This window comes from Stylophora pistillata, chromosome 7 (assembly GCF_964205215.1).
Source record: "Stylophora pistillata chromosome 7, jaStyPist1.2, whole genome shotgun sequence".
In the NCBI taxonomy this organism is placed as follows: domain Eukaryota; kingdom Metazoa; phylum Cnidaria; class Anthozoa; order Scleractinia; family Pocilloporidae; genus Stylophora; species Stylophora pistillata.
In genome coordinates, this window is record NC_142525.1 from 34700717 (window position 1) to 34713347 (window position 12631).

General features: G+C 37.6%; 1 protein-coding gene and 1 pseudogene across 1 annotated transcript; both read right to left on the reverse strand.

Moving 5' to 3' along the window:
- Positions 1-4239: 4239 nt before the first annotated feature.
- Positions 4240-6637, reverse strand: LOC148727597 (uncharacterized). Its single transcript, XM_088728969.1, has 2 exons — positions 6491-6637; positions 4240-6338 (listed from the first exon to the last, which is right to left on the reverse strand). The coding sequence occupies exon 2, from the start codon at positions 5923-5925 to the stop codon at positions 5317-5319; it is 609 nt and encodes a 202-aa protein (XP_088585095.1). The 5' UTR covers positions 5926-6338; positions 6491-6637; the 3' UTR covers positions 4240-5316.
- A 79-nt stretch (positions 6638-6716) lies between these two features.
- On the reverse strand, positions 6717-11816 carry LOC111328704 (uncharacterized; annotated as a pseudogene).
- Between the last annotated feature and the right edge of the window lie 815 nt (positions 11817-12631).

Consider the following 12631-nt stretch of genomic DNA (forward strand, 5'->3'; position numbering starts at 1 on the left):
TGTTAATTATGGTTTTTATCGAAATACGGAAACGGAGGAAAATCCAAATCAGACGAGTTAATTCTCTAATCAAGGCCTCTCACGAAAGAAGAGTCGCTTGTACTCAGTGTGGTTCTACTTACAATGGCCGTTTTGATTTCCACTAGCGTGGTGGTTGTGTTCTATGCTATGATTAGCAAGATTTCTGCCTTTTTTTCGTTCGAATTCAGTGCTACGAATGGCGGAAACTTTTCTACAGCTTAACTCTCTCGTGAAGCCAGTTATCTATTTCTACAGCAACCGCCAAAGCAGGAAAGCTGCCATTAGACTTTTAAGATTCGGGATACATCACACTGCTGAGCCAGTAGTACGCAAAGAGCTTCGTGTAGGACGGAACCTTGGTTTCTTTGTGTCCTTAGATGTAGGCAGCCAAAGAGCCCCACGATTGAGACGGTCCAAGGCTTTCGCGGTCGAGACATATCGACAAAGGTTTTCATGGGGTGGTGTGTCAGTACCAACAGGCATTATATGATGGAGAAGAGGAAGTCAGCTCCATCTTTAAGAAACAGTGACAACCTAGGTTAACCACAACAACCTGTCACGTTTACTGTTTACTGTCACGGAGAAGTGCAGCCATAAGGATAGTCAAAGATAGAAATAGGAAAAAAAGTAATCGAGCGAAGGGAACAGGGGGCACAATTTGCACAGAAAAATTGTGACGACAAAGTCTTCCGCTTCGGCGAAAAGTGTATGACAAATAAGACTCAAAAAACGCAATTTAGCGTCAGCAGTCGGTAGAAAAAGAAAGCTTATGGTTCTGGTCATAGAAATGGAACTCTCTAAAAAAACGACTTGTTAGACCGAACAAAAAGTTATCGAGCGATGCCAATGGACGTCAACCGTCACAGCGCCGTAATAAAGCAAGATCCCTGTCTATGGGCGAAGATCCTTTTGTATACAGTATCGGCAAACGCTTGCCATGATGACAAGATTACGGAACAAAGTAACTGAATTTCATGGAAGCACATCAGCGCCAACATGTCAACGAAGCAAGCTAAAGAGGAAAACTCTTATAGACCTGTTACCAAATGAGGCTTGGAATTTGTTAGAGGCATGGTAATATAACTATTTGAAGTTGAACACACATAAGGATAGTATGAGAGCCAGACGCGAGATTTTATAGAAGTTGTGGCAAAACATCGTCGAAATAAATTGGGCGGAACTTAAAACTACACTCGATTGTTAAGGTGGAGTACTCTTTGCCGGTGTCTTCTTTGACCCGGCTTACTTGCAGTAGAATAAGTAATATATATATATCTTCTTAACAAAGCGCGAGGGCCGTTCTGGGAGAATATCGGCCCAAGGTCTTGACAGTGCGGACCTCGCTGCGCTCGGTCTGTACAAAAAAGACCGAGGGCCGATATTCTTCCAGTACGGTCCCGAGCAAGCTTGGTTAATAAGAGATTTATTATACGACTGAAGTTCAAAGGGACACAAGCGCGGTATCATTCGGGACAGTGCCCGGTCCAATACTGAGAGAATATTGACCGGCAATAGAGCATTTTGATTGGTCGATTTTAATTATTGGCCCTCTGACTGCCCGAGTGGTGTAATAAATAGATTTAGCCAAGCGTAAAAGCGGAGCTAGCATTTTTACCCCTCACGTCTCGTCAATAAAACTAAAGCTCCCACTATGGATAAAGTGCGTGTTAATATTAATGGATTTTCATTCGCAACTTCTCTGTGTCCGTGTAAAGGACTGATTCTACAATACTAAAGCCGCGGCGTACCCACGGTACAGTTGACCACGCATGCTAAAATTAGCAACTTGTACGAACGCCCGTACGGTCATGAGTCCAAATGTTTTCGGCTTGATGGGTTGCTACTACTATTTTGTATAATTATGGGGCTACGCTACGCGCGCTGCGAGCTCCGCTATTATAGCATATTCTGCATGCAATTTTTTCCTTTTAACCGGTGGTAAGGACGTTACGGTGCGAAAAACGCACGAAAGAATCGCGCTAAAAAACACATTTGTCTGTCGTTAGCAAACAAAGGAGATTTTTTTATTTGAAACCCTTGTTATCTTTTCAAGCTAAAGCTTATAATGAAAGAAGAAAATTCTACCGGGATCACTGGCCTTCATACACTTTCGTTCACACGTGGTTAATACAGTTTGTAGGAAAGAACAATATAGATGCCACAATTGAGGTCGAAAAAAGTTTGGTTGCGAAATCATGCCGTATTTCACCTGTCGTATTTCACCTGTCGTATTTCACCTGTCGTATTTCATCAGTCGTTTTTCACTTTTCGTTTTTCGTTTGCTAATTATAATCTAATGCAAAATGAGGGAAAAAGTGAGAAGAGCTTATCCATAAAAAAGAAAAAAACAAAACTTTATTAATTTAGAATCACTCGTCATTTCGGATTACAGATTAAGTATGAAAAGCTGCTTTTATTCGGAAACTGTTTCCAATAAGTTTCTAGACTGATTGACACCTCGGGAACACAGCGATAAAGTGAATACTTAATTATCTACCCCATCAAAAATTTAATGTCTTAGTAAAGAGAGTTTCGTCGTATGCATAACATAAGATGAGGATACTAATCACAGATGTGTACGAGTTTTACCGTTAAGGCCAATTAGAAATAAAAAGCATCGGAAAGAAAAATTGTTCTAAACACAGACGACAGTATGGAGTCACTGCAATGACAGTGCAATAAATGGGTGAAAATAAATAAACATGTTTGAATGATTATTGATAAGAAAGTGAGGTTTAAGCCGAGCGATCGTGGCTCAGTAACCCAGGTGTTGTTTGGATGAAGTCTTTTTCACTATAACTCGCAGAATAATGGCGAAAACTAACCTAACAGGGAGTGGAATTCAGACGAAAAAATTTATAGACCTGCTTTGCTCCCCCTCCTTGGTAGAAAGACTTCCACTACAATCGATTTCTTTCTCAGCCGCAGTCAATATTCTTCTCTCCATCACAGCATTTCTTGGAAATTCTCTTATCGTTGCTGCGCTTCGTAAAGAGTCTACCCTTCATTCCCCCTCCAAACTCTTGTATCGTTGTCTGGCATCAACAGATCTGTTGGTTGGTCTTGTTAGCCAGCCTCTCATTGTTGCTTACTTGCTGTCTTTGGTTCACGAACACTGGAGTCTTTGTCGATACGCCGGAAACATGGGTTTCTTTATGGTCAATCTATTATGTTCAACGTCTTTGTGCACAATGACGATCATAAGCATGGACAGACTTCTTGCCCTGTTGTTGGGGCTGAGATACAGACAAATTGTAACTTTGAGACGTACATTCACCATTGTTGCTTTCTTGTGGACCTTATGTCTTGGCGCTACTTTATGCCTCATATTTGATTACCGTATAACCATTTGGTACAGCTTAATAGGTATACCGTTTTGCCTGATTATCTCTTTTGCTTCGTACACATATATTTTCCGTGCTCTCGGTCAACATCACGCTCAAGTACAAGATCATGTCCAACAACAGCCGAGCCAACCAAATGCATTGAACCTTACGCGATACAAAAAGGCAGTGTATAGCGCGCTATGGGTGCAGTTAGCATTAGTGGTTTGTTGTTTACCATATGGCATAGTGATAATTATCATTACTAAGAGTAAAACATATTCATCACACCTGGCCGTCATGAGCGGAATAACAGGTACCTTAGTTTGCTTTAACTCAACGTTGAATCCGTTCCTCTACTGCTGGAATATTCGTGAAGTAAGACAAGCAGTGAAGCAGACGATCAGACAAATACTTTGCTGTCCAAGGAGTTAAGTCCTCCTCGAGCTGTACTCATGTCAATACTTTCAGAGATGGCCTCAAAAGTCAAGGTTGTTAAAAGAGAACGCTCTCGGAATGAGTCGTTCTAGAGGAACTGAATCACTTATCATATTTTAAGATTATTTTTCATGGTACCACAATTCATCAAGAATACAGTTTATATTGGACGAAAAAATTGTCACGTATTCTACCACCTTTGTCGGGGAATATAACAACGAATTACTTCATTAATTAAATGTCCTAGTAACCAAATTGTGAAGAAGTCCGTAGTTGATTTCTTGTAAGAGAGATATTGTAATTGCACGCGTTTATTCTGCCTAATAAGGAAGGAAGAAACGTGCTGCTGGATAATTAGAACTAGTAATAGTTTTCACTAGAGCTGCCCCCGCTTTTGAAGTTCTGTTTAACACCTGTATATGGTTTTTACTGGAGATAAATACTGTGCATACGAATGTTAAAAAAGAAACGTTTGAATATTTATTGAAGTTAACATCCATGTAACTGATTAGCATATTTCTCTGTAAATTTGACATTGAAATCTATTGCAGTGATACAGTTTCATTTTGTGAAAGAGCAACGTATTCTATGTATAATTACCTGCAATATATTATCCATAAATCAGTTGATATCAATGTATTTCAATTGTAAAGTTAATATTCTGTGTAACAGGAATGTACTGTACGTTAAAAATTTGAGTGATTGTTGGGAAAAATCATTATAATAACCATAACAACAACAATAACCAAACTTGCAACAATGTATAAATCTATATAATATAATCATCTGCAGTATATTTATCTATAAATCAGGCAATATAAATCTATTTCAATTGTAAAACTTATACTTGTGTAACAGGAACTTAATAAATTTGCGTGTTATTGACTTGTTGGGAAAAATCATCACTGACAATAACCGTTGCAACAACAATAATCAACTGTAACCATATACAATGTATTGGTATAAAATATAATTATCTGCAATCTATCTAATTAGGCCTATAGAAGGAAATATAAAGTCACTACAACCATGCAATCTACTTCTACTTATTTTAACAATATTTTGTATTATAATAGCATGGTTATTTCCTTTGGAGAATTTTTTTTTTAATCGAGCCAGAAATTTACCAAAAAAAGCCAACAATAAGGACAGAACAAATTCGAGTGATTTTTCTTTGTCCGCGGAGTAATTACTACTCCATTGCTTTGTTTGTTTAATTTTAACTATTATGCACTTAACAGATATTGTTTCATGGGGTAAGTTAATTCAGCTTATTAAGTTTTTAACGGTATTACTTGAAACGGCTGTGGTCAGAGTGATTTTATTTGGTCCGTAAATAGTTACTACACTATAAGTTAGTATTACACACTTATTCCATTGCTTTCTTTTGTTAAGTTTTGACTATTACGCACTGATTGTTAGATAGTGTTTCACGGGCCAAGCAAAATCAATCTAATATCAAATTGTACTCTTTGGTAAAATTTTCACTAGTGTCTGTTCAACTTAACAGTTTTTTTACCAGACAGTTAGCTGTTCACTTTTCCTGTGAAGTTGAGGCAAGGGCTTTCATACTTATAACAAGTTTGTTGTTCTGAGAAAGTTCAAAATCTACATTTTCGAGCAACAGCAATTTCTCCGTTAGATTGTCAATGTCGTCTTTGTACTGCAAGATGTCTTCTTGGAGGAGGTTCCTCACAATCTTTGGAAATGCTGTCACTGAAAAGTGCTGGTCCTGTTTTTCTAGATGAAAGTTAATGTTCATTTCAATATAGCAGTTCTTCAGAAGCATTGCTCTGTTACAGTGTAGACAACGAACAATCTTGGACCCAGGGTTTTCACCAATTTTCTTGCGACAGTCTTTGTTGTTGCACACTGGATAGACAGTTGGGTAAATGCTCAAAATTTCAGGACAGCATACCCAGTTTGCTTGTTTGTGCGGAGGCTCCAAATGGGAGATGTCCTGCTCTTGTGCTTTCGTTATCGTTGTGTTAACTGTGATGGCAAGGCGTTTTCCGAAATAATGCTTCAGTTTGCAGTTGGTCACAGTGTAGAATTTATTGTCTTCTATTTGCTGGATGTGACTATCCCAGACTGATAGATTAATAGTTCCAGTGAGGTCTGTTATTTCAACTTCTCTTACCATTTTTGTTGCATGTTCTGGTTTGGAAGGTTCTCCAAGCTATTTAATGCAACCAGAAACAGTAAAATTCCCCGAGTTGTGGTTCTTAAGAATGGTATCCAGGAGTGTTGATGTCATTGGGGCCAGTGGCTGGAATTGAAACTGGATATAATGTGGTGGTGCATCTTGAATAACTGTTCCCCTGTTTAAGAACACCATGTTGTTTGATGCAACTTGTAGGTTGGACAGTGTTACGGGTTGCTGTGTCTACATCTTTTGAAGAAAAAGTTGGCGCTTGGAAGACTCTCCTCTTTGCACCATGACTCTTACCAACTGAGTTTTGTCTTTTGCAGTTAGCAGGCTGATGTCAAAGTACAGATTTCTAGAGGATTTACTCTCCTGTACCTCTTGAATGTCCTGAATGTATCCAGTGTAATCTGTTTAAGATAAATAATTTGTGAAAAAAATAATTAAATTCAGGACAAAAATTTAACGTTCTGTTAAGCAGAAATCTGCATAAGTAATAGAAGACACTACAGTATAAAAATTATTAGTAGTATCAATACATTACGTAATAGAGGAAACTTACTTATAGTTGAGCTTGACAGAGGTGTTGAAGTTGGGGATTTAGGGATCCCATACTTAGCTCTCTTTGTGGGACTTGGACTGGCAGAATAATCCATCTGTTAACTGAGAATTGAATGATTTGTAAGTGACTTTTATTACACTGATAAAACATTTCAATGACAAGTGTATATTTAAAAATTTTTAGGTTAGAAGTTTTGATGGTAATGTTTACTTAATTAGTATGGTAGATACTGTAAAATGTAATAATGCAGTCTCACTGCAAGCTGTTTTTGTAGTTATGCAAAGTCTTTTCTGCCAAAATGTTTAGCCTAGCTTCTTCTAACAAACGGAATTTATAATTTGATGTCTTCATAATTGACTGAAGTCTTTCAAAGCTCATTGGTTCAATCACAAGATCAGAAAGTTTACGTACTTTTAAGCTAGTCCTGCAACGCTTTTAGAAGGTCCTAAGTCTACCCATGATTTCTTAAGGGTTAGCCCTTGTGACTTATGAATGGTTATGGACCGTGCAAGTTTTAATGGCAGCTGCTGTCTTTCGAGATTTAGTCCATTTATATCATTAATATGAGATGTTACTGGAAAAAGGGGCACACAATTTGGTATATTTTCACAAAAGGTTGGACCTATGTAATCGTCCTTATCAGACAGCACAATTACAGCAATTGGTAGCATGGGTGGCCTTCGATTCTGTGCAAAAATTCTGTGCTTTACAGTTCCCATTGTTCCATTACAAAGTCCTACCCTAGTCCAAAGGTTTCTTGTTAACATAACTCTAGCTTTTCTGGCTAAATATACAGTTGGTTCTAAGCCGCCCATATCTTCTGCACTAATTTGCTTTGCTGTAGGGTTGGTGTGATAGGCATTGATCTGTACAATGGGTTCTGCAAGTTACTTTAGTCTTGTAAAGTTATCTGTTTCCACCTTTTTATTTCCAAATGACAATTTCACAGCAGAGCAAAATCTGCAATGTTTTCAACATTTTGAGTTGTTCTCGACAAAAGCAAATTCCAGTCATCAAGACTTGAATTTTCATCTCTTGCCCTTGTTTGAAGATCTCTAAACTGTTGTTGAGCAATGTCTGTACCTTTTGGTCGTTAATTTTTTTCAAGCTTAACAACTGTTTGAAACTTTTGGTACATGCAATATCCTTCTAAAGCAATTTCATTTGCTGGTTTAGTGTGATATATAACCTTATCATTAATAGAAGGTAATTGGCCAATGTCTCAAACTAATATTACAGAAATTCCACCAAATGGAACAGTAGTGTGACCAGTTGCTTCCTTACAACGCTTGTTAATCCAACCAAACATTTTCTGGCCAATAACAGAAAATTCATCGATAATGAGATATTTTACACCTTTCAAATCACCTTGCAACCTTGCCAAAGCAGATGATTTTAATGGCCCATTCTTTTTACCTCTTATTGGTAGCTGCAGAAGTGAATGGAGAGTAGTTCCCTTTATATTAAATGCAGCTATTCCAAAGTAGGCACATACTTTACATTGTTCATTTAGAAGATTTGTTACTGCTTGTATTACAAAGCTTTTGCCAGAACCACCTAAACCAGTTAGTATCATGAAAAGTTGATCATTGGTACTTCCTAAAAAGTGGTCTCTGATGATGTTGAAAGCAACTCTTTGATTGTAGTTCATTTTATTAACTTCAGCTGGCACTGGTGTTGCATTTGTTTGCTGTATAATGGCATTTTTTCGCTGATCTATCCAGTGGCTGGGGCATATCACCTATTTGCTCTGTTGTATAAAATGATCGGTCTTCAGCAGTGTTGAAGTCAGTTTGATTAACACAGGGTTGTTCAGTTTTATCTTTTTTCATTGAATTTCAGGTCAGCAAGAACCATCCACTCTTCTCTCTCGCCGGTACCTGTTTTTGCGAAGTTGTCTTTGTCAATGATTTGATTCACATATTCTGAAATTGAATTTATTTGCTGGAGCCAATTTGGAACAAACTGTTTTGCATTTGGCGTTTGTAAAAAAGAGTGCCAGTTATCAATGTAAACAGAATCAGATCCTTCTTTGGCACCCCATGCATTATCAACTGAATGCTGCCAAGGGTTATATCTTAGTAACTGGTATCTACAGAACAAACCATAAGAAGGTCCTTTGGAGCTCGAAGAATAGTTAGGATAAGCCTTAATCACAACAGGAGAAGTTCGCTTCTTGATTCCTTTTTTGGATTGAAAGTAGTTAGAGGCAAACTCTGTGAAATTGCAATCGGAAATTCCTGGAAAATCTGTTTCATATATAGCCCTGCCTGCGTAAGTGTCAAGCAAAGAAGGCTCAGTGTTTAAACTACCATCTGCCGCGTTAATTGTACTTTGCGAGATCCATCAAGGGATGTTGTTGTTACTTGAAAGAAAAACTGACAAGTTTGATTGAAAGCATGTGATGCATCACTTGAATACTCGTATCTCTTTGCCCAACAGCTTTCATCATTAACTTCCTTAAAGTGCCTTTACCATTATTTTGATTTGAAGATTCACAAAGTACTGATGTAAAAACCTCTTTTGCAACAGATGATATTTTCTCAGCTTTAGATGCATATTTTGCAATGTATTCCAGGCAAGAATGATAGTCTATGACTACTTGAATATCACAATTTGCTCGCCATCCTTGCAGCTGAAGTCGCTGGTGATTATTAAGACGGTTATCATTGCGTTTTGTTACAACCTTCACTTGGTGGTGTTCTACGCCATCCTTGGATTTAAATTTTTCATATTCTAAGTGTGTTTGATCACAGCATTCTTTTGGAAAATTAATCTGCACGAAAGTTCACTTTCATTGCTTTTTTTAAGCAGACAATATGCTGTGGAACATTGTGTATGTCTCTGTACTGAATTTAACAGGTCTTCGTAATCTTTATCCCACTCATTTGTTTTAATATGCTCAAACTGTGCTTTACAAGTATGAACTTGAGGTTTGAACCAATTGTCAGCATTGCATGGGTTTTGAGTTGACATAAGAAAATCAACGTAGTCGCAATTTGCTTTTTCTGCCTCACATCCCTCTTTAACTTCCTGCTGTTTTGGAAGTGACATTTCATGAGACAACTGATCTTTGGCAAGTGACTGTGCAGCAAGATATCCTTGAAGTGCTATTTGAGATAGATCACACAAATTTGGATCAGACTGTAATTTTGCTACTCCATGAAAATGAATTGAACCACGTTGTACAGCATATTCATACCTAAACCAATACCATGTTGCACCAAGTGTTTTTTTCAGCCGGTAATTGTCAAATTGTTCTGTGCGTTCAGTGAAAAACCAGTCAAGTAAATGTGGATTGTTAATGACATTTGCTCTGCGTTCAGAATCTGAGGTTTCACCATTGTCGCTAAAGAGGTTATGAAATTCTGGCCAATGGAGCTCAGCACAAGGTAGAGTCCAGAAGATTGTTGGAGCTCCGACTTGAGTAATGATTGCTTTTAAATCATCTTTTGCACGATTCCAGTAAGCATTAGTTCTAGACACATTTTTAGCATAATGCACGAGTTTTGACATGAGTGAATCATACGATTGAGAGTGTAACATTTCTTTTAAGTCATCGATTGTAAGGTTGGCTTCTGATGGGTTCTGCTTTAGAAAAAAATTTCCCTGTGCAAGAATCCTTCTTCGATACAAAATATTATAAGCCCAGTAAGCAAATCTAGGATGTGATGCAAATCTATAAACGGATTTTCCATCTATTTTTCCTGACAACTTAATTAGATGCTTCAGTTTTGCTGCAAAAGAGTGGGTGGTGTTGTTTGAAGTGTCAGACAATACTGCACTATTGGTGAGGTCACCTTTTCCATCTGGAAATAAAGTTGGAAAAGCCATTGATGCTAATAACTGACAATCAAATTCATTTAACGGCTCATCGCCAATATTCCAGTTGTATTGCTGTGGCGCATTAAGAAATTCTTCACTGATTTTTTCTTCTTCTCTTTTAATAGTGTCAACATTTGTTGGAACAAAGCTACCCATTTCAGTTTGTGAGTTATAAACTTTCTATCATCTTCAAAATTAACTGGCCAGTATCAATTCCAACATCTTCATTTTCAATTGTACTATCTCCGCATTCAACTCTGGTAACATCAGAGATAACTCCATGTTCTGGTAAATTAGCCGGGTTTGCCTGTCTATCTTTACATTTTTATACAGTGGGTTATTAGGTTCTCCATTTTCTGTTTCACCAGTTAACCAATTAAGTGCATCTTCCACTTTTTTATGCCTTACAACAAAATATGAGGAACTATTACCCTTCCCATTAATGGTAAAATAATGACGGGTAAATCTTTAGGGCATCTGGGCAGAAAATCTGCAAGCTGTTGTACATCCTGTGGCAAGGTAATAACATGCCCTATGTATGCCCTTTGGCCACCTCTTGGTTTTGTATATATATGCATCACAGGAAATTCTCTTGCAAGAAGCATCTCTTCAAACTGAGTCAAGCCTTATAACTCTTTTGGAACGGGGAAAGCTATCATAGAGTTCTCAGTTGAGAATTTTTTTGGAATATACTTGTCACGCAGACAACGTGAACAAGTGCAACTGACAGTATATTTGGGCTTTGTTTTCAAAGGCCAAGCTTCATTGCACACACCACATTGATAAATCTGAAATTTTATGAAACTTTTTCATATTTTCCCCGAGATGATTTTGGCTGATGAAGTTCTTCACTGCATGTTGTTTCATTGTCAAAATCACTCTCATTGTTTGAAATCTGGATGTCAGGGGTTTGTTTTGTCATGTTTTCACATGCCTCATTGGTCGAGTGGTTTCTTTTTTTTTTGCAGCAAGCACATTAGAATGTTTTCTTTTTGCTTTAAGCTTTTTGTTTATGGACGCAACTGTTGCACCTGACAAAGAAGTGGATTCACTGGTTCTAAAATTACAACTGCTGTCACTTTCACTGTATATACCATCTTTTGGCACCTTTAAGTTTTGTCTTTGCATTCTTGATTTTTTATTACTGTGCACAACTTTTGCACCTGACCAAGATGTGGATGACTGATTTTAGAATCACAACTGCTCTCACTTTCACTGTTCACATCGTCATTTAACAATTTAGAATGTTGCCTTTTAGTTCTTTGTTTTTGGTCACTGTGTACAACTTTTGCAGCAGGCGAATGTGCAGGTTCACTGATTTTAGTCTCATTATTCAAACTGCCATTTGCACATGTTGTCAGTAGGTGGTCTGTGCAATCATCTCCTTCACATTGAATTGTCATGTCCCTCAGCTCAATAAATTGAAAAAAAAAACACCCTTCTTTGTAAACTTGTCGCAATGACAGAAAATTTGAAAACTCTTGCAAATTTACTGAAAGATCATCAAAGTAAGTCCATTTACATGCACTATGATCTTTAACAGCACAAGTAAAGTGGTTGTTGTGACATCGCGCTACACATCTCAGTTTGTACTGAGCTCCACTGATTTCAATCTCCTCAAACACATTTATTTCATTAATGCAGGAGAAAATTCAATGAAAAGGAAACGCGAGTTTAATACATTCCTTTAAGACAGGCTCAGAAGTTTGAGTATTGCAATTGGTGCAATTTAACCTTCCTGGATTTGTGTGCATTTGAGTGACAAAATTAGGCCACATATTGTTATCTAGACCCAACTGGTTTAATCCATATGCTGTCACTACTGTCATAGAGGATATTACATGGCCGCGCGGGGATACGAATTTTATCTTCGAGTGCTGAAAGTATCTCTCACGAGTGAGCGCAGTGAACGAGTGAGAGATACTTTCAGCACGAGAAGATAAAATTCGTATCCCCAAACGGCCATGTAATGTTCTGTTTATTATATAGATACTGATGAAATTTCAAATCAGCCGACCGCGCCCTGAGCGAGAAGCTCTATTGTAATTGGGTAGTTATGTTGGTAACCATAGCCACACCAATATCCTCACACGTTAAAGATAAAGATAGTATCTTCACTGCGCGCGGTGAAGATATGATTTTGTAGTAAAAGGAGAAATCCTGGTATTTCATCGGTATCTATATAATAAAAAAGAATGCTGCTATTCAAATTCACAGACCTCGAGCATGAACGACAAAAAGAATCAAATGTTCTTTGTGTCGTGAAAAGGTTCTGTTCTTCTTCTTTGAGATAACCAAATGTTCTTTTCTCAACTA